The 22,694-nt window shown below is 41.4% G+C and overlaps 1 protein-coding gene and 1 non-coding gene across 2 annotated transcripts in view; both read left to right on the top strand.

Annotated features, from left to right (window-relative positions):
- DCBLD2 (discoidin, CUB and LCCL domain containing 2) overlaps nt 245-22,694 on the top strand; it is an 81,972-nt gene continuing 59,522 nt past the window's right edge. The window contains exons 1-2 of the mRNA XM_005674883.3: nt 245-768; nt 22,005-22,232. Coding sequence (XP_005674940.3) covers nt 552-768; nt 22,005-22,232 — 445 coding nt within the window. The 5' untranslated portion in view covers nt 245-551. The remainder of the gene's footprint in view (nt 769-22,004; nt 22,233-22,694) is intronic.
- On the top strand, nt 7,732-7,804 carry TRNAE-UUC. Its single transcript has one exon. It is a non-coding gene; the product is annotated as a tRNA-Glu (tRNA).

Below are 22,694 nucleotides of genomic sequence, written 5' to 3'. Positions count from 1 at the left end.
GGAGGCGGGTGGGACGCTTCCCAAGGCCGCAGGGGATTGGAGGAGAGAGATGAGGGGCGGTGGAGCTCGAGGAGTGGGCCGGGGAGCTAACGGGTCGACCGAGGCGAACGAGTGTTGATTGGGTGGCACAGAGGGAGACGGACCAGAGCTGCCCGCGGATTGGCCGGGGCGGGCTGTGAAGGCGTGGCCAGCACGCGCGAGAGGGAGCGCGAGGGAGCGGGCGGCCGGCCTGCCTGCCAGCCAGCCCGAGCCCAGGACGAGCGCGGTGGGCAGGGGTCGGATTGCTGAACGCGGCTCTGGAGGCGCGTCGCCCCAGCTGTCCTCCGCGGCTCAAGCACCCCATTTCTTTCCCTCCCCTCCCTAGCGCTCCGGCCTGGGGTCCCGGGGAGGGGAGCGGAGGGAAGGGACGAAGAAGGAGGTTTCGTGGAGTGCGGGCGGCGTGGGGCGAAGCGCGCGCTGCCTCTTGCTCTCCCGCCGCTGCCTTTGCCTCCTCTCCCGGTGCCGCGGCCCCGGGGCGGCCGCACTATGCAGGCGGACTGCCGGCCGCCGCGATGGCGAGCCGGGCGGTGGTGAGAGCCGGGCACAGCCCTCAACGTTTCCTAGTCCGGGCCGCGGTCGCCGCCCCCGCCCGGGCCGCGCTCCCCCTCTCCCGCTCCTACCCCCTCCCATTTCGCTCCAACTCCTCCTCCACCTCCTTCCCCAGGCCTCTGTTCCTCCTCCTCTTACTTATCCTGCTCCTGCTGCTCGAGGACGCCGGAGCCCAGCAAGGTGAGTTCTTCCCGAGGAGTGCGCTGCTCGCGGGGCCCCGGGGGCCGTGGGGCGCAGTGGGAGCCTCTGGGGTGCAGGGTGTCCGGGTCGTTAGGGAATCTGCAGACGCGCAGGGTAGTTGTGGTGCGCTTCGGTGCCTGGCCAGACCTGGTCCCGCACTCGCTGGGTTGAATTGCAAAGCTTGGTTGTCTGTTTTTCCCCAAGTTGGCGCGGCTTTACTTTTGGGGGAGCCCATTCATTTTTTTTGAAAAGAGGGAAGTGAGACCTTGCTATGAAGACCTCCTTTGGGCATTGGATTGTTCTGGGGAAAATATTTGAGAGGAAAAGGAGAAGTTTTGGAGATGCGCTGTCTAATGTTAAGCTAAGTGGATGGATGAACAGAGTAAAACGGCCAGGTAATTGAATAGCATCTTAAATCCATTGAAGGGAGTTGACGATTATCTTTTGTGAAAGTGCCAAGTTCAAAATCGAATAGAGTTGATTCTGGTTATCTTTGAGTCTTGGATTTAGAACATGCTCTTTGCAACCCCTGCCTATTCAGAATGGTGGTCTAGATAGTTTGGGTCAGACTCTGCGTCTGGGACCCAAGGCAGCGTGCTCTTGCCCAGAAGGAGCGATCCCGTGTTAAATGGGCAAGCCCTTACAGAAAGTGACAAAACTTCTTTCCTACTACAATCCTTCGAGAACCTATTCCAGAGCGTACAAAGCTATTTACTTAATAATCATAGTTGAAAGAGAATGCTGGGCTGATTTCTTCCCCTTTTTAGTGCTTTTTTTCAGGCATTGAACAGCAGTTTTGAAAACAGTTCGACATCAAGTTATTGAACACATTTCTGCATTGAATTTCCATTTTATTACAGTGAGAGAGATAAGAACTGGATTGTTACTTAATACTTGAAAGAGGTTTTTTTGTTTGTTTTTAGGTTGATCTCCACGTTTAAGTCCAGCTCAATGTTGCTTTCATGTAGTTTTCAGTAGAGTATGCAATCATGGTCTTAAGCACATCATCTAACCCTAACCCTAACTTTGACAGGCATGTGGAAATATAATGTAAATGGAAACAATGTTTTTGGTAAACTGACCTCTTTCAGCTCTAGGCAGCATTCAGGTTTCTGTTAGATCATCTCCTTGATCGAATTCTTGAACATCAGCACTTAATAAATTAGAGTGAAATTCTTTCCTTCATTGAAATTTTAGAACCTATGCTTCTGTTTTCCTCCTGGTAGAAAGAAAAAGCAAAACAGGATTATATTAACATATAGCTAACACTGATTGAATGGGTCTTACTTTGTGACAACCCTTAGTGGTTTACATCTATTAACTCACTTAATCCTCACCACAGCCATCTGAGTTAAGTATTGTTATCCCATTTCAAACATAAGGAAACTGAGACACCCATAAAATAAGGTATATTGATACAAAGTATAACTACATAAGCAGGATACTCTGACCACTTTTGCTTATTTCAGAATCTGAAAGTGTTTATGTCATGTTTTTAAAAAAGATCTTTGAATAGTTTATAACTGATTAAATGTCTCCTCTGCAAATGAGACAATTGCCTTGTTTTTAGAGTTTCTCAAGCCTGGCCTAATTAAACATGCAACATTACCTTTTTTTTTAAGTTTAATTTTAGTTTTTACCAAGCATTTTAACTAGAGTATCTAGTTCTCTTTCACAGTGTCATGTTATATAAAAACATCAGTATAGATTAACACAAATAGAAGTGATCCTGATAATTTAAAAGACCTGATTTCTAGTTCTCCCACGTTGACTGGGTAAATTTTGTAAAATCACTTCATTTGTTTGTACCTCAGTTTTCTACATCAGTAATATGAGTATATACCTGTTTCTTAGCTTGATGAAAATGAAGTGCTAGTACATAGGAGTCTGGCAAAGGGTAAAGTACAAACAGCTATAACAGACTATCATTGTTAATCATGAGCTTACTAAATTAATAAAGTAAGGGTCATTTAGGTATACATCACCTGAAAACCCAGAAATTGTATGGCATTTGAATTCCCCAATTTTTTAAAAATTGTATTTCTTACTCAGCGGATCTGGATGCAGTCTGTGGTCCTGTCTGTGTTACTGGTCTTAACAGATGTGCTTTAGGGTCCGCTGGGATTCTTCACAGAACCTGGAAGGAAGTCTGACTTTGAAATGAGAAACAGTGCTTTAAGATGCTTATAGAATTTTTTCTAATGGGGATGTCTACTATATTATAATGTTAAGTTACAAGCTGGAGTTTTTACTCTATCAGAAGTATTTATAATAAGATTGGAAGGAGATAATAAAATGATAAAAGTTGTCTTTCGATGGTAGAGTTGTAAGTAATTTCTTTATGCATTTTCCAATGTTCTGCAAATTGCAATAAAAATAAGCTGTGAGAAAATGTTTTGTGATATACAGATTTTTTTTTCTTTAGCCATCCTAGGTAGAAATGCATTTAATATGTGTTTTGAGGTAGAAATGTATTTCAGGATTTTTTTCCTTTAATCTTTTATACCTCATTTTAATGCCACACATTAATGCCATTCTTTAGCAGATTTTCTGCTGACCAAATGTTTTTTCTTTTCATTTGGTCTAGAATAAAATTTTTCATTGGTCTGAAAACTTGTCAACCTTTCACAACAGAGATGTATGTAATCTTACTTCATTAATTATAAATTCTGTTTATTCACATCTGTTTGACTATGATGCTGTTTTAGGCAAGGCTTATATTTGTGTGTCTTGAGTTCTGAGTTTGATATTAAGTTCACCTTCAAAGTCTTTCTTGTTTTATTGAAAGCATTATTTACCTGTAAAATGTATGTCTCTCTAAAAAACTTAAATTGGTGGAACTTACGCTGATTGCCTATTTGTTACCGTAATATAGTTACTTAATAGGAAGTTGTGGGTCTACTGAATGAATTTAAGTCTTTGGTTTACTTTATGACTGTAGGAATTTGTGTCGCCTCCTCTCAGAAGCTCGGCTTCCTCATTTGTGTCATGGAGGGTTTGCCCACCTTCCGGGTTAGAGTTTTTTCCTTTTGGCTGCGCTGAGCCTTCACTGCTTTTGTGCAGCTTTCTGTAGTTGCGGTGCCTGGGCTTCTCATTGCGGGGGCTTCTCTTATTGTGGAGCACAGGCTCTAGGGGGCTCGGGCTTCAGTAGTTGTGGCACACACACTTAGTTGCTCCATAGACCAGGTAGGGATTGAACCCATGACCCCTGCATTGGCAGGCAGAATCTTATTCACTGGGCCACCAGGGAAGCCTGTAGATTAGAATGTTATTTGGATGTGGTAAAATATCAGGGGAATAAATTTTAAAAATCCATTGAGACTGACTTCTTTATGCCTATTAATACAAAATATTCATGAAAGTAATTTTTTTGTTAGCTAATTTAATAAATCTGTCAAATCAGATTCCTTTTTAAAAAGAATCATTCAGTTTCACAACGATTTTTGAACTAATGTGTGAAAAAAATTTACAGTCTGTCAGGTAGTGCCTTTATTTGCTTGTGATGCAGGGAAATAGTTTTTGAGCAGTATTTGTGAATTGTCGGAAATGAAGAACACGTCCCAGTGCAAAGAGCATTTGTAATTATTTCTAATGTTGACATTAGGTTAATTTGGAACTAACCTAATTAATGATTTTTGGTTTGATGAAACATTAGGGCTCTTAAGTTCTTCCCTGGTGGCTCAGACAGTAAAGAATCTGCCTGAAATGCAGGAGACACAAGTTTGATACCTGGGTCTGGAAGATCCCTTGGAGGAGGTCATGGCAACCCACTCCTGTATTCTTGCCTTGAAAACTCCCATGAACAGAGGAGTCTGAGGGTCTACAGTCCATGGGGTCGTGAAGAGTCAGACAAGACTGAGCAACTAACACTAGGGCTCTTTTATGTAGTTTTTTGCAGAGGCAAAAATCAAAGCATGCTTTTTCTGCTGTATTTCTGATTAATTTTGCATAGTGGAGGTTAGAAATAGAGCACATATTCCATATGTGTTAATGATCACATTTAAAATCCATATTTTAAAAGCTTGTAAATTAAAAATTAATTGTAAAATTACAGGTTAATGATTTTTAGGTAGATTTCCCAGTGTTATCAACAGAGAGGAAACTTTACTTTGTTCTGGAAATAATGAATAGTTCTGTTTTAACATCTAAGTTTCATTCTAAAAGACCAACGAAATGTGTATGAGTTAAAGCATCAGTACTAGAATTTAAAAGATAAGGAATTAATTTCCAAAAAGAAAGCATCAGATTATAGTATGATAAGGAAAGTCTTGATTTACATAGAGTTAGACTTTAAATATAAGACTGTACTTTACAAAATATACCTAGGGTATGAAAGTTCAGGTGGTAATGCTAGGTATTAATTAATGCATGCAAGTAGATGGTTTTCACTTCCACTTCTTGACTAGTTGGAAGGATGTAGGCTGACGACATGAAACTATATAGATCAGGAAAAGCTTTGTAGAGGGAGTGATACTTGCTGAATGTGATTGTTGATGTAGGAAGTGAGACCACTCGGCAGTTTTTCGTGTGTGGCTCATGGATTCAGTTTGTTTTATAGCAACCTTATGGCCTTAGCACTTTATTTATTTTAAAATTATCATACAGATAACAATTATATAACAATTACTCAAAACCAAAAACTTAACGAATAATTACAGTCCTACCCCTAATCTATCGATTTATAATTTTTGTTGGGCTTCCCTTGTGGCTTAGCTGGTAAAGAATCCACCTGCATTGCAGGAGACCTGGGGTCGATCCCTGGGTTGGGAAGATCCCCTGGAGAAGGGAAAGGCTACCCACTCCTTTCCTTGGAGTATGCTCCTTTCCCAGTATTCTGGCCTGGAGAATTCCATGAACTATATAGTCCATGGAGTCTCAAAGAGTCGGACATGACAGCGACTTTCACTTCACTTCATCTTCCTTTCTAGTCCATATTCACACACGTACATAATCTTATGTGGTTGTGATCTTAGTAGTGTGGTGTAATTTTCTGCAGACGTATCATGTTAAAATTAATACAGGCTGATTTAGTACACAGAAGCCCGCTTTGAAAATATAGCAAGACAAATATTTTGAAATTAAAAATTTTTTCACAGGACATTTATTCTTTATGAAGTAATTACTATATTGTTCAAAACTGCTATTGCATTATTTTCTTTAATCCATTTGATTAAATTCTTTATTTACGATAGGATCTTTAAGAAAGTATGCCAGTTCAAACTGTTAGTTTAGAAACCCACATAATGCTAATTTTCCAGGTCCTTATGTAGATTAAATCAGTATACTCTATAAGTACAAAAAAATACAGATATTCACATAAACTAGAATTTAATGAATGCCAGTGTCCACTGAAGCAGACGGATAATGGAATGATCTTAAAAGGCTGCTAAAACATCACCTGCTAGATCCACCTGCACTCTGAAGGTATGTAGTTGGAAGAAGATCTTTGGCAAGCTGCTTGAGTTACTGGAAAGACCCCAAGATGCACAATGCCTCAACTGCTTTCTAAGGAGAGGAGGCTCAGCGTTCCTTGCTTCTGTGGAGTACAGTTTCTCAGAGTTTGCAGTCAGAACTTAATCGCTTGGGATCAAAGAGAAAATGCTCGTACTCATTATCATCCTCTCATAAAAATTCTCAGCATGAGAGAGTTCCAACTATAAACTCCCAGGGTGTGTGCACGTATGTTAACACAGCCCCAAGATAGTTATGAACGAGTCAAATATTGTCATTGTCTTCAGGGATCCTGCAGTCTAGTTGGGGCAATAATCATCTTCAAGTTGGAGCGTGTGTGTAAATAGCCAGGAAAAGTTGCACAGTGCTGTGAGTTTGAAAAGGAGGGTAAGCTCACAGTGCCCAGGGAAGTAGGAGAAACCTTGCTGATAAAATGGTTTTAAGCAGATCAGCTGTTAGGGCCAGTAGATTCCTAGTTCACAGGGATGAGTGGCATTTAAGGAGCGAAGATCGCAGCATCAGAACAGCAAGGAGTCAGGAAACTTGTGAATGTCAAAGCCAGCCCTGCTGCGGTAAGTAGCATGCCTCAGCCTCTGGCCCTGGCCCACTTCTTCCTCCGCAAGCCCCATACCCTACACTCTTGCCCCATATTTGGGCAAATATTTGTTGGTTCTTTTCTGAGGGCTGTGGTTCTGTGCACTGGGGCACTGCCCTCTTGGAGCTCTGTTAATACTTCCATAGTGTGTCCAGCAGCCCCTTTACCACCTGCAAGATAAAATCTACCGTCTTCCCAGTATCTAGACTCCTGTGCTTTTATAGCGAGAGGAGTCCTTTGCGTTTTATATATATTTTTTATATTTTTTCAGAATCTGGCCGCTCCCTTCGTTCTCTGACTTTATCTCATGCCAGCATCCCTCACCCTTTATATATATTTAGTTCTGTGTAAAACTGAGATTCTTATTCCTCTCATATGTATTTTGATCCTATTTTACCTTGTTCTCTATACTGATCTCTTTACATGTATCATTTTCTCTACTTGAAGAGAAAGAGCCCCTGTCTTTATCTGCTTGGTCACTTCCTTGTTATTTAGTTGCTGAGCCATGTCCAACTCCTTGTGATCCCATGGACTGTAGCCTGCCTGGCTCCTCTGTCTATGAGATTTCCCAGGCAAGAATACTGGAGTGGGTTGCCGTTTCCTTCTCCAGGGGATCTTCCCGACCCAGGGATTGAACCCGTGTCTCCTGCTTGGCAGGCAGATTCTTCACCCTTAAGCCCCCCGGGAAGCAGTAACCTCTTAGCATCCTTCAAACCTTCCTTGGTCCCATCCTCTCTGAGAAGCGTCCTCTTGTCACCACATCCACTCATCTCCAGATGGTAATTTCTAGTTTTTTCTGTTCAGTCATTAATCACAATGTATATTGAATACTTATGTCTGGCAGAGTTTTATTCATTTTCTAATTTCTAATACTTACCATGATGCCCATCATTCAAAAAATGTGAATTTAGGGGAACTCCCTGATGGTCCAGTGGTTAGGACATGGCACTTTCACTGCCAAGGGCCTGGGTTCAGGCCCTGGTCAGGGAACTAAAATTCCACAAACCACTCAGCCGAGCCAAAAAAAAAAAAGGAATTCAGAACTCATTTCTGCAGTGAATTTGCTGCCCCAAGCATGTTATTCATTAGTCCTGGGCACTTGCATGCCCTTCACACTTGTCCTTTGTCTGATTCCCTCAGAGCCTGGGCTTCTCAGTTCCATGGAAATAGAGCCCTTTCTTGAACCTTAACCTGCTTGCACAGGGCCTGACATTCTGCCCAGTGTTCTCCCCGCCACCATCTTCCCAGGAGCTAGACTCTTGCTTTCATAATGAGAGGAGTCCCCGCTCAACTGGAACTCTGAACAAAGCCATGGCTGCTATTTAGAGAACACTCCTGTGTTGCTCTGTCAAATAAGTGGTCTTTAAGAGCTGTGGTAAGCCAAAATCAATGAAAGCCAGTGAGGTGCACTCCTTTGCCCTCTCATTCAGATTTTGATTTGAATAGTCACCTCCAGCTTTTATAAAACTCCCTAGTTTTGGTTCTAGTTGTTCCCTGCCTCCTTTTTCTTTGCTGACTGAAACTCCTGGAGAACATTCAGGTAGCTTCACTAATCTGGTGTCAGAGGAAAGTAATGCGAAACAGGCTGGAAAGGTCAGTGGGGACAAGATTGTGGAGGACTTCCATTGCAGGGCAGACTGAAGCGTTTGTACCTATGGTGATATTAGCAGTGACATCACCCTTAGCTACCTCTGCTTCTACCCAGTCCCTTTACCCATTTCTGGGTCACTTGTCTCAGCCCAAGTTCATCATCCCATTGATGCTTTCCCCTATGTCCTTGATAGAGCCTAAACCTGGCCCACATGCCAGTCCCCACCGCTTTCTCTTGTTCTGAATAGCTCAGGGTTGCTGGAGAAAGGCACGTGACCTTTGTGACTAGATCTGCCTCAGATAAGGACCATTGGTTTGAACCTCCCATGGGATTTCTGTTCAGCCACAGCATCATGACTGACCTGCTTTGTCCTAAACCCTTGTCCTGCTCTTCATCCCGCCAAGTAAAACTACCTCCTGCCTTGCCTTTTCTTCTTTCTCAAATCATCTCTTCCACCTTGTCCAGAACCCTGCTTCATTGGGGAATATAAGTTATGCTTTTAGTATAATTTAAACTTCCATGGTGCTTCTTAACCTTGTATCTGGAAACACAGTCAAGATGCCACTGGCTTATATATACATCTTTTCTTTCAACTGGTTGCTTTGCCCACAGCCTATATTTCTCCTTGTTTCAGTGACCAACTAACAAGTAGACTACATTTGTGCTGTACATTTTTTCAGTGTCTAGCACACATAAGATATTTGTTAAATGATGATTTCCTTGCAGTCTAGCTTCTGCTCTTCTGAAAGTGTGTTTGCAACTGTGACATTTCTTTTATTTTAAACCCGAGAGCTTTCTTTGTCTTCATTATTTTTCAACTTGGATGGAGTTTGAAAGTATAGAAATGTTGGAGTCAGACATATATGGATTTAAATATTAATACTAGGCATGTCACTCTCTGTGTTTTTTTTAAATGTATAACTCACCTCTGTAGAATGCATGAGGCTGTGACCAAATCTAGGTAGTTGCTAAATTTTGGTTCAATGAGTGAACAACGTGTGAATGAAAATTTCATTTCTCCTTTCCTACTCTACAGTTAAGATTTCCATTTTCAAGTGTTGGCTGTCTGTTGAGATCCAGTGCTTCTCCATCCTTCTGGTCCTTCTTCCCTTTTCCCCTACACTTGCTGTATAGGGAAGTTCCACCCCTAGCTTAGTGAAGGGGTCAGGCTGTGTAGTGAAGAAATGTGACAGCAGGCTGTGGTTGTTCATGTGAAATGTCCTTACTTGGCCTCCAGCCCACCGAGACCTTAATACAGGTTTTGTCCCCTCACTTTTGGCCTCCCCTTTCTCCAACTTCCTACCTGTTGATAGACTTCAACTTTCTTTGATCTCCACCCTCAGATCATCTTCAGGTTCATGGTTTCTCTCTCTCTTCCAAGCATGACCTATTTCTGGTTACTCTTTTTATCCTAGATGCTAACTTTATAGGTCTGGATGTGAGACATTCTGTTGCACGGGTGGAGGAAGAGTGTTTTAGTTAGGAAGGTTATAGGGAACTGAAAATTACACATGCTTAAAGTAGAAGGTAATTTTGGGGAGCGTTTTGAGGTAGTTTGCGGAATCTTCTTAAGGACTAAGCCAGACTAAGCTCCGGGAAAAGCAGGGATGCAGCCAGACCTCAGACACCAAGGACTCTGTCCTGTTACAGTCTGGCTTTCTCTGTATGCAGCAGATCATGGCTGCTGGCAATCCTCAAGGCTTATGGCCTCAACACTAGAGAGATTCTGGGGTTTCCCTGACATACAAGGGCAGGAAATGGGAGGGCAGGGTAAGTTGGCCTCAAATGAGCCCAGTGTGAGTCAGTTCCCACCCTTGGACTAGTTAGCTAACCAGGGGGCATGAGGTCATATGAAAACTGTTGCAAACTACAGAGTAGTTCCCAGCAGGAAGGGAGGGTACTAGATACATAGCCATCATCTTCAGAGAGGTTGTTCACATTTATAGAATCCACTGCATTTTACGTAAGTTCTTACCAAGCCCTCACAATTACCTTAGGAGATGCGTTGTATTAGTCCCATGTATAGTTGAGAATGTAGAGCTTAAGTGCTAGGATCACCTCAGAAGTTGGCATAGCTAGAATTTACATTGAAAAGTCTGTCTGATTCCCAGGCCTGAGTACTTTCTGTTGTATCACTTGTCTACCATTGTGCCTACCCTTGGTTTGTTTTGAGTTCATTATTTTCTAAATTCGGCAGCATATGTTAAGAACCCAGTACGCCTTGTTTCTATGTCTGTGGCTACCCAGGCGAACAGAATACATTGCCTACATAGAACTCTACATAGCAGAGTTCTACAGCTGGTGTGGCAAACCAACATAAATATGCATAATTAAGCATATTCAATAAAGAGATTTTAGTAATGGAAATGGACAAAAGACCTGGACTTTAGAAAGGTTTCCGGAGAGAACACTGAGTGGGTATTTGCCAGGTGGCTCTGAGGAGTAAGGATATTATTGTTGGCAGAGCTGAGAAGGGCAGAGCAGAGAGTGGGTGGAGTATGGGGGAGTTACCTGGGAGCCCATCGTTCCAGAGTAGGGTGGTGGGGGTGGGGGGCAGAGAGTTTGTGTGAAAAGTTGGGAGATGAGATGGGGAAAGGAGTCAGGGGACAAATTATAATGGACTTTGTATTCTTGCTGAAGAGTTTGAGATTTATTGTATCATCAGCGGAGAACAGTTGAAGGTTTTTTACATGAGGGACCTGCATGACCCTGTCTAAGAAACACTGGCAGGAGTGTGGGCAGGGGATTGGAGAGGAAGGAAAGGAAGTGGAGGGAACCTGTTAGAGAACTCTTGCAAGGGCCTGCACTTGTTCAGAGGGACTAAATTTAGAGATACTAAGGAAACAAAGTATAAAACTTAATGACCAGTTAAATCTGAGAGAGCAAAGGTCAGTTAAAAATGCTGGGTTTTGTTTTTTTGTTTTTTTTTTTCCTTCTGGAATTGTCTTCTTTCTGCTTCTAGCACCTCCCTCATCCACAAGTAATTGTCTAGTTAATTGCTATTTATCCTATGCATGCCCACGTACACACCGTATCACATCCATTACTTCCCTGCAGTACTCAACATCCCGGAAAGTATTTATCAGTAGTATGTCTGTCTTACTATTTTGTAAATTCTGTAAGGACAAGGGCCTTGTCATTTCTCTTGTTCTAACACCTGGTTCAGTACTTGGCACTTGGAAGATGCTCATTGAATGCTTGGTACATGAGTTTGAATACTGTGGAATTTCTGAGCAGAGATGCTTAGTAGAAGTAGATGACAGATTTGAGAATTAGGAGAAAGGTTGGAAACTTGGGAGCATTCTCCACCTAGTGGTAACTGAAGTTGGGGTGGAGAGATGGCCCTGGCAGCATACAGAGAGAGAGGAAAGAGCTCTGGAGAACCGCAGCATCAGTTATCTGTAGTCCAAAGATGTCAGCTGAGATGCTGGAGAAGTGGCAGTTAGAGAGTTAAAAGAAGAACTAAGCTGGGGAAGGAGAGTTCTAAGAAGGAGGGAGGGCCGATAAGGAAGGAAGGAAGGAAGGTGGGAGGGAAGGAAAGGCCAGCAATACCAGATGCAGTGGAAAGGTCACAGATGATAAGGATGGCAAAATATCTGTTGACTTGACAGCTTGCAAACTGACCGCTTTAGTGAACAGTCCTATTGGGAAGGTAGGTCTGTGCTTCCTGGTGCTGCCATAACAGATCACTGCAAATTTAGATGGGTTCAAGCAACAGAAATTTATTGTCTTACAGTTGTGCAGGCTGAACTTCTGCAAGTCAGGTATTGGCTGGGCCATGTGCTGCCTCTGAAGGCTCTAGGTGAGGGCCCTTCCTTGCTTCTTCTAGCTTCTGGGTGTTGCAGTCTTTGGAATCCCTTTGCATCATTCCAGTCTGTGCCCCTGAAGTTACGTGGTATTTTCCCTATGTCTGTATCCCTGTCCAAATTTCCCTCTTTTTATAAGGACACCAGACACTGGATTAGGATTTGTCCTAATCCAGTATGACCTCATTTTAAATTGATTACATCCACTAAGACCTGTTTCCAAATAAGGTGACATTCATAGGTTCCAGGATTTAGGAACATATAATTTTGTTGTTGGGCTAATGGGGTCTAGAGGGAGCACAATCCAACCCACAACTGTCTGGAAACTGAATTATCATATTTTGAGCCTAGAATGGGAGGGCATACAGGAGGCAAAGAAATACATCAAACATGGAAAACTGAAAAAGCTCTCTCTATAAGGAAAAAAAAGTGGGAAAAAGTGGTAGATATTGGGGAACACTGGGTGGAGAAAGATTGTGTGTTTTTGTTGTTGCTCTCATTGTTATAATTCTGAAATTTATTAAAAGCGTGGGTCCTTCCTAGGCACCACTATAGCAAAATTATACCTGTCATGCAAATGTAAAATTAACACATCAAAGATTTTATTCAACTCATTAATTAATGAAGGAATCAGTAAGAGGTTAAAATGTGTAGAGTATTTGAGAGACTAGGTGTTTAGATAGGCAGTCTTAGGCTGTGATTACTAGATTAGATGACTAAAAGTGGGCTATTAGGGCTTTAAACTGTAATATTAGGATTTTTTTTCAACTGTCCAAAGATTATATGCATCTCCACAGGACAAAAATCTCCAAGTTTATAGGAATAAAACTAGCATATGACCCGGCAGTCCCACTGCTAGGCATATGCCCTGAGAAAACCCAAAACTGAAAAAGACACATGTACTCCAGTGTTCATTGCAGCACTATTTACAATAGCTAGGACATGGAAGCAACCTAGGTGTCCATCAACAGATGAATAGATAAAGATGCTGTGGTACATATATATAATGGAATATTACTCAGCCATGAAAAGGAACCCATTTGAGTCAGTCCTAATGAGGTAGATGGATTTGTAATTATACACAGTGAAGTGAGTCAGAAAGAGAAAAACAAATATCATATACTAACACATTTAGATATAGAATCTAGAAAGATGGTACTGTTGAACCTATTTGCAGAGCAGCCGTGGAGACACAGACTTATGGACACAGCTTGAGGGAAGGAAGGAGAGGGTAGGATGTACAGAGACAGTAACATGGAAACATACATTACCATATGTAAAATAGATAATCAGTGGGAATTTGCTGTATGACTCAGGGAACTCAAACTGGGACTCCGTAACAACCTAGAGGGGTGGGATGGGGAGGGAAGTGGGAGGGAGGTTCAAATGAGAGAGGAGGAACATAGGTAAACCCTACGGCTGATTCATGTTGATGTTTGGTAGAAACCAACACAATACTATAAAGCAATTGTCCTTCAATTAAAAAATAAATTAATTTTAAAAAATCTGCAAGTTTATGCAGATTAGAAGACTAGGACCTTTAGTTGATGACAAATTACAAGTCCAGTTAAATACTTTGCTCTGTAATTTTGGGGCAGCTTTTGGTCTGTATGGCATTTAAAGTTTCTGCTGCTCACCCTTTTTTTTAGCCTCTTTCCAAGTTTCAGATAATTTTTCTGCCATATTTATTATAATCTATTGAAACAGAGATGGGGGCGTGAGAACCTAGTGTTCTAATGTTGATGAAATTTTGAGAAACACTGAGTAAAAATACTGGTGACTTTCAGTGCCCATCTGAGATCAGGATCCATTATTGTTATGACAGCTGTTCCTTTGACTGTGATTTTTTTTTTTTTTCCCTAGCCGTGCTTGGCTCCTGGGTAGAGAGATCATTTGATCCCAGGTGAAGGGTTTCTCAGGCAGATGGATCCTCAGGAAGGCATAGTGGCCAGGAAGTGAAGGTACCAGGAAGAGTGTAGTTCACACACTGGATGTGAGATCCAGGCTGGGTGGGGAAAGAAGTGAAGCTAAGGGCAACATAACAGATGGGGAGAAAAGAGAGAAGTTCACAGAAAGCGAGCAGTGGGTGTAAGAGAGCCGAAGGGTCAGGAGGCTAACCAAAGAAGTGAGACATTAAAAGTTTTTGACTTTTCACAGATGGGAGGGGTCTACAGTAATAGCAAAAACAAAGTCTAGGTTGTATTTTCATGAGTCACTGAAGTGAAGTAGAGGTCATCTGGGAGAAGATTAGTGGGAGTTACTTTCTCATGATTTATACTTTTCACAGGACACTGTACTCAAAGCTTTAAAGCTGCTGTAAATCTTCTAAAGTAATGAGCCATTGTTCTGATGGCTTAGCGAGGCTGTGCCAAACGCACCGGATCTACATATGATAAGCAAAAGCCTTTCTGGACTTTATGACTGTAATAATATCCTCAGACATTTATTGAGTACATTATTGTGGATTAGGCCCTTGATAGTAGGGAGGGTCGGAGAAGGCAATGGCACCCCACTCCAATGTGCCTGGAAAATCCCATGGATGGAGGAGCCTGGTAGGCTGCAGTCCATGGGGTCACCGAAGAGTCGGACACGACTGAGCGACTTCACTTTCACTTTTCACTTTCATGCATTGGAGAAGGAAATGGCAACCCGCTCCAGTGTTCTTGCCTGGAGAATCCCAGGGACGGGGGAGCCTGGTGGGCTGCCGTCTATGGGGTCGCACAGAGTTGGACACGACTGAAGCGACAGCAGCAGCAGCAGGGAGGGTTTTTTGCTTTGTTTTATTTTTTTATTTATTTATGTATGTATTTATTTTTGGTCCGTGCTGGGTGGTGGTTCTCTGTGGGCTGTCCTGCAGTTGCTGTGAGCGGGGCTGCTCTGTGGTTGCAGTGCCTGGGCTTTTCATTGCGGAGGCTTCTCTTGTTGCAAAGCTCGGTCTCTGGGGTACGCGGGCTTCAGTAGTTGCAGCACGCTGCCTCAGTTGTTGTGGCTCCCGGGCTCTAGAGTTCAGGCTCAGGAGTTGTGACCCATGGGCTTAGCTGTTCTGCGGCATGTGGGATCTTCCTGGGCCAGGGATCTAACACACATCTCCTGCATTGGCAGGCAGACTCTCTACCACTGAGCCACTAGGGAAGCCTGATAGTAGGTGTTTTCATACAGTATCTCATTTAATTCTTACCCTGTGTGGTTTGAGATAGTAGTATACCCATTTGAAAAAAAACCTGACCTTTAGCAGCAGTAAACAACCTTCTCAAGATCACAGTGAGTGGTTGAGCATTTACATTCATCGTGTGACCCCAGGGCCCATTTGCTTAACCATTATGTTCTATGTAGAGTGTGTGCTTGGTGGGGATTGAAGAGGATTTTAACATCTCACTTTCCTTCATGTGATTCAGTTTTGTAAATTATTACTACAGGCAGGCAGGAGTTTGGGCTTAAAGAAGATTGAGCTGCAAGCTGTTTCTTTTCCTTAAAATTGCCACCATAACCCTCTTGCAGCTCTCGGCACATGTCCATCTTATTGCAATATTTTTTCAAAAAAAATGAGTGAAATTAAAGTAGGGCCTTTAAGTATCTTTCTGAGATTGTCGTGATGCAGCTTTAAAAATCTTAGAGTAATAGGATTTATATAGTACTTTGTAGTCTGAAAATTCTTAGTGCTAAATAATGCATTAAAAATCTTCATCGATGTCAAATGAAATAATGAAATAGGATATCCTGATTAATACTTGCAAGTCATTTTTTGGAATGCCTCTCTTCTCCGTTTCTTACAAGCTCTCACAGATGTGTTACAAGATGTGACAGAAGTGACTCTTATTTAGAGGAAGTATACAGGCAGACTCACCCGAGCACTGTGACAAAAACCCCTGAAAGTCCACTGGAAAAATAAAAGCCTCTCCTAGTTTATGATGATTGTAATGAAAGTTGCCCTGCTTTACGTTTTTGGCATATTTATGCAAGTTTCCTACATTTGTGTTTGTTCTTGTTAAAGAAAGTGTTTTTAGAAGTCATTTTGTGTTCATGTTAATAAAATTAAATAAGATAATTTCTATTATTTTTAATAGTAATGTGACTACAATATGGGGTTAGCTGGAGGGTTATATAAAATCAGCATCATGAGCACATGTTTATCTAAAAAACACGCTTGAAGTTTAGAAAGCAGCCTGAAATAAGCATGTGTTCTTTGTTGTATTAATTCACTGCTTTTTAAATTAATATTCCTTGTGTTTTCTCTTGAGATATGTAGTAAAAAAAAAAAAAATTACTCAGCTATTTTCCTGGAGCAGTATCAAAATTTGTATCTGGCTTACCACATCTGACCTGACAGTATTCGGAGGAAGTGAACACATGTTCTCTGAGTAATCCCCTAGATAAATCTGCAGCCGAAGGGGCAGTGAGATCAAATTCCAGTGTTTTCTCTCTACCGAAATAAAATTAAGATTCAAAAGTTGCATGAAGAGGCTTTCTACCCTGTATGGCCCACTGTAGTCTGGTAGAGACCATTTAGGGGAGAAGGAGAAGTAGCTGACAAGCACGGTGGTGATGATGGAGTTGGAGAGGGAGAAAGAGCTGGCCACGTGGAGTTACTGATGAGAGTGAGTGTATGGATTGGTCCTACGATACCCATTTTGAAAATTATTTTTCCAGTAGTGGTTACACTGTCTGTCAGTTCTACCTTGTGAAAGTGAGTAATAGTAGGTGGTGTTAGCCTGGTCACAGATTATTATTCTTTCCAGTTACAAAGCTAAGCAGAAAATCTGGAGACTCTTACTTCCTGACCCGATTACCGTCCTTTTTCAAACACTCGTGTTAAGTGAGGGGCCCCGACCAAGAAAAATACTTGAGGGCTGTAGAGTAATAAGAAGAACCTCTCCCCCTCCCCTCCCGCCACTTTGGCTTAAAGAAAAATAAGCTTTCTGTTTATTTCTTTGACCTTGTGGGGAAAGCTATTCCCTGGGTTGTACCTTTAGCCAGAAGAAAAGGAACTAACTCAGATCTTCTGTTGGAAGATCTTTCTGTTGGAAGAAGACCTAGCCTTTTCTCCGAGTCAGCCCATCTCAACCTTGACACTGTTTGACACTTTGGGTCCATCACCCTTTCTTCTTGGGGGCTGTTCTGTGCCTTGTAAGATACTTGAGCCAGCATCTTTGGCCTCTACCCACTGGATGCTGGTAGCACCCTCCCCCTCCGGTGGTGACCTGTCTCTTGTTATTGGTTAGTCACTCAGTCAGGTGGGTGGGCTGCCACGCCCGCCTCCAGGGCATCTCTCCCACCCATCTCTATGCTCTGCCAAGTGGAAGGTAGAATTGCCCCAATGTCCCCCACCCCGATTTGAGAACCTCTGCTGTCATGTGTTAGGTGATTTGTTGATAATATTTTCCCGATTTTAGTGTTATTTTAAAATATCTTGTCCCATTTCAAGTATTTTGGTGTAGAATAGGCTTCGCTTTTAAGCACTGTAGAAATAAACTGGAAGCACATTTTCTAATTTGGGGGCAACAATGAGCACAAGGTCTTTCTTTGATTTTAGAATTCAACATTGTCACCTGTGGATGCATGGTACAGTGTTTTTTTTTGTTGAGCAGGTGGGGACCCTTTTGTGGGTCAGGAATATATATTTAAAACCATATTGAGTCACAGTGTAAAATACATTTCTTACTTTGTAATAACAGAGAAAAACATTTGAAAACTGCTGGTCTAGTGTTCCTTTCTGACTGGAGTATTCTAAACATGTTCTCCATAGCATTCGGTATTTGTCTAGGCCAGCTGAACTATTTATCAAATCAGGTTAAACTTATCAAATAGACTTGGAAATATGAAACATTCAAGCTTGTGAATTGTAGTAGTTTTGAGACTTTCTTTTAACTTTAGTTTCTGGTGCATATCATCTTGTTTGCAAGAGGAGAAAAGCTCTGAACTCCATCACATATTTTAGAACATTTTTGGCACGTAACTTGTGGACTATTCATGCCTTCCCCCTACACAAGATCCTGAAAAAAGACAGCTCCACTTTAATTGTTTTCATCAGCAAGTGTGCAAAAATCCTATTTTTCATCGGTTAGTATTTATTTTGTTAACTTTTGTAAGAACTACACTGCATAGAGGAAAAGGCAAAAAGACACTTTGTGTATTTATGAAGAATCAAACAAATATGAACATAAAGATATCTTTAAATTGATATCTAAAAAAGGTATCTCCTCACACTCTGCTTGTAGTCTTATTGAAAAAATCATTTTTACATGACAACCTTAGGTTAAATAATAGCCTGTGGGGAATACATGAAATGCTACAATCTGCCTTTACTAAGTTCTGACTTCAGCTGTTTATAGCAAAATTCTTGGCTTTCTGAAATCCATCAACACTTCTAATCATTTAAAAAACTGCCTTGGTTTTATACATACTAAAGAAAATACACTTATATTTTGAATTACTTATTTATTCAGGGTTACTTTTTAAATATTGAAACACTTCCAGAAAGCTCGGTTTCATCTTTTCAGTGGTAAGAGTACATTTCTGACTAGTTTCATATTGCTATTAATAGAAGTTCTCTTAGGATGGTTGTCTTTCTCTCTAAGGAAAAATGTTGGTGATTATTCAAAAGTTATTTAAATTATAATTCATTTATTTTCACAAGGGAGGTTTTTGTATCTCTGTGTTTTTAATTTAGGTGATATCTAGTAGTGATATTAAAGGTATTTTCATGGTAGTTTCAGGGGAAATTTGTGGTTATTTGCTATTCCTCTGAGTTTTATAATGTTCTAAAATTTATATTTGTAAAAGATCCAGTGGATGAATCACAAAAACTCACAGGTTTACTTAATGGTGCCTTTCTGTATTATGATATTATTGAGCCACAATGCCTCATTTTTGTGTGTGGAGTGAAGGCAGGTGTAGAAGACAAATGAAGTCCTGGTGGGTCAGATGGTAAAGAATCCGCCCGCAATGAGGGAGACATGGGTTTGATCCCTGGGCTGGGAATATACCCTGGAGGAAGGCATGGCAACCCACTCCAGAATTCTTGTCTGGAGAATCCCCATGGACAGAGGAACCTGGCGGGCTACAGTCCATGGGGTCACAAAGAGTCTGACACAACTGAGTGACTAAGCACAATGTTGGTTAAAAGCTCCCAACAGAGAGAGATTGATTTAAGAAGCCAGATGTTGGCATTGACCTTAGTAGACTAAGTAACAATGCTAATGTGGATTTGAGAGTAAAATTTCTTTATTAGCAAAAGACACTAAGTATTGTCCTCAGAATCTAGGTACAGAGTTGTTGTTCCTTCCTTGAAGCTAGTTTTGGGACTAGTTAGAGATAACTTTTTCACAGGTTAATATACAGTTAGCCTATGAAAGAAAGTTCTTTATTCATTCAACTCAGTTCAGTCCAGTCATTAGTCGTGTCCGACTCTTTGTGACCCCATGGACTGCAGCACGCCAGGCCTCCCTCAGTTCAGTCCAGTCACTCAGTCGTGTCCGACTCTTTGCGACCCCATGAATCGCAGCACGCCAGGCCTCCGTGTCCATCACCAACTCCCGGAGTTCACTCAGACTCACATCCATCGAGTCAGTGATGCCATCCAGCCATCTCATTCTCTGTCGTCCCCTTCTCCTCCTGCCCCCAATCCCTCCCAGCATCAGAGTCTTTTCCAGTGAGTCAACTCTTCGCATGAGGTGGCCAAAGTACTGGAGTTTCAGCTTCAGCGTCATTCCCTCCAAAGAACACCCAGGGCTGATCTCCTTCAGAATGGACTAGCTGGATCTCCTTGCAGTCCAAGGGACTCTCAAGAGTCTTCTCCAACACCACAGTTCAAAAGCATCAATTCTTCGGTGCTCAGCTTTCTTCGCAGTCCAACTCTCACATCCATACGTGACCACTGGAAAAACTAGACAGACCTTTGTTGACAAAGTAATGTCTCTGCCTTTCAATATGCTATCTAGGTTGGTCATGACTTTTCTTCCAAGGAGTAAGCGTCTTTTAATTTCATGGCTGCAGTCACCATCTGCAGTGATTTTGGAACCCCCAAAATAAAGTCTGACCCTGTTTCCACTGGTTCCCCATCTATTTGCCATGAAGTGATGGGACCAGATGCCATGATCTTCGTTTTCTGAATGTTGAGCTTTAAGCCAACTTTTTCACTCTCCTCTTTCACTTTCATCGAGGCTTTTTAGCTTCTCTTCACTTTCTGCCATAAGGATGGTGTTATCTGCATATCTGAGGTTATTGATATTTCTCCCAGCAATCTTGATTCCAGCTTGTGGTTCTTCCAGCCCAGCGTTTCTCATGATGTACTCTGCATGTAAGTTAAATAAGCAGGGTGACAATATACAGCCTTGACGTACTCCTTTTCCTATTTGGAACCAGTCTGTTGTTCCATGTCCAGTTCTAACTGTTGCTTCCTGACCTGCATATAGGTTTCTCTATCCATCACCAACTCCCAGAGTTTACTCAAACTCATGTCCATGGAGTTGGTGATGCCATCCATCTCATTCTCTGTCATCCCCTTCTCCTCCCGCCTTTCTTTCCCAGCATTGGGGTCTTTTCCAATGAGTCAGCTCTTTGCATCAGGTGGCCACACTATTGTAGTTTCAGCTTCGACATCAGTCTTTCCAATGAATATTCAGGACTGATTTCCTTTAGGATGGACTGGTTGGATCTCCTTGCAAATAAGCATTTATTTTACAACTGCTGCTTGCTAGATACTATGTTCTTATTCATAGGCTTTTAAAACTCTGTTCTAGTAAATAAAATCAGCCCTGCATTGTTTTTAAAAATAAAAAATCAAGATAATAGAAAATTTTCTTAAAAATTCATCTGTATCCATATTGAGGTTAAAACTCAGAAGTGTCGCTTTTAATAGTTCTTTTTTTTTTTTTAAGTTCTGAACTATTCCAGAAGGGGATTATAAACAGTTCTTTTGAAGGAGAAAATACTATCATTTTGAAAGGATGTATTCATTTTCCTATTAGACATTTATTTGAATCCCGTCATTAAGGAATGCTAAATGATTCAATTGGAGCAACAGCTGAAACTTTTTAATCAGTATTATTGTCTCTTTCTAGGTGCTCAGTGAAATAGCACATTTTATGATAAAGGGAATAATGAGGATATTGGATTTTTACAATGTGTTAAGTTAGCTAGGTTTCCATATTCAGTTGCTGAGGGAATTTCTGGAACAAATAATGCTGCTGCCAAGATGTGAAGGGTTGCCGTGCCCTCCTCCAGGGGATCTTCCCCACCCGGGGGTCGAACTCCCATCTCTTAAGTCTCCTGCATTGGCGGGCAGGTTTTTCTACCACTTGTGCCACCTGGCAAGCCCCAGTCTTTAGTATAGCTTAAGTATTTTTAGAAATCATTCAACTTCTTACAGAGACTTTAGAAGAGGCTTGTGGTATTTATAAGTAAATAGATGAAGCTGATCGTGTAGATTTATTGTTATAGTTTTTTTATTTTGAACAATTACTGTGAACTAATACTCTTAAAGATTGGATTTATTATAATATATATATATAAATATGGTATAATTGTTGCTAAGTTATGTTTACTTCTGTTTATTCTGTCTGATTGGAAAGTTCTTTGAACTCATAAAGCTAACCATTGATTATTTTGACCTAACCTGGTTTCTCCTGGCTCACATGAGTGAGTCATCTAGTTTATCTTGTGTATGGGAGGAATTGGTGGTTGGTATAAAATACCTGATAGCATACATATTTTAAAATATTCACAAAACCCTGATTATTTATAGTGTAAGTTAAAGATGTAAAGAATAATATATCACTTTTTTTTTTTTTTAAAGGTGATGGATGTGGACATACTGTACTAGGTCCTGAAAGTGGAACCCTGACGTCTATAAACTACCCACACACGTATCCTAACAGCACTGTTTGCGAATGGGAGATTCGTGTAAAGACGGGAGAGAGAGTGCGCATCAAATTTGGTGACTTTGACATCGAAGATTCTGATTCTTGTCACTTTAATTACTTGAGAATTTACAATGGAATTGGAGTTAGTAGAACCGAAATAGGTAGGACATTTTCAATATATCAGTGGCCAGAGTTTTAAAACTGAAGCCATATTAGATATTTAACATTGAGTAACTATGCTCCATAGGATATGTGGGAAATTACTGGAATGTCTGGAAATCTTAAATTCGAATCTTCTTTTGGGAAGAGAAGATTCCTCTCTGTCTTGTCCACTTTTCTAGTAAGCTTGTGTTGGTTCCTTTGCCACAGGATACCGCTCCACTGCTTCTAAGGAGGAGAAAGTCAATTATCTTTTTGTATTGGTTTTTTCTTTGATAATTTTATCTGCAGTTAAATATAAGTCATGCTTAGGAGTCAGTATATCATGGTGGTTAAGAGCACGGGTTTTGGATTCAAACTTCATGTTAGTAAAGTTCTAACTCTGCTTTGAGCTTGCTCTGTGTCCTCAGGCAAGTTACCTGGTCTCTGTTTCCTCAGTTGTAATATAGCAAATGAGACTAGTA

This window comes from Capra hircus, chromosome 1 (genome assembly GCF_001704415.2).
Source record: "Capra hircus breed San Clemente chromosome 1, ASM170441v1, whole genome shotgun sequence".
Taxonomy (NCBI): domain Eukaryota; kingdom Metazoa; phylum Chordata; class Mammalia; order Artiodactyla; family Bovidae; genus Capra; species Capra hircus.
Note: the sequence above shows the minus strand (reverse complement) of the source record. Positions and strands in the feature narration are given on the sequence as shown.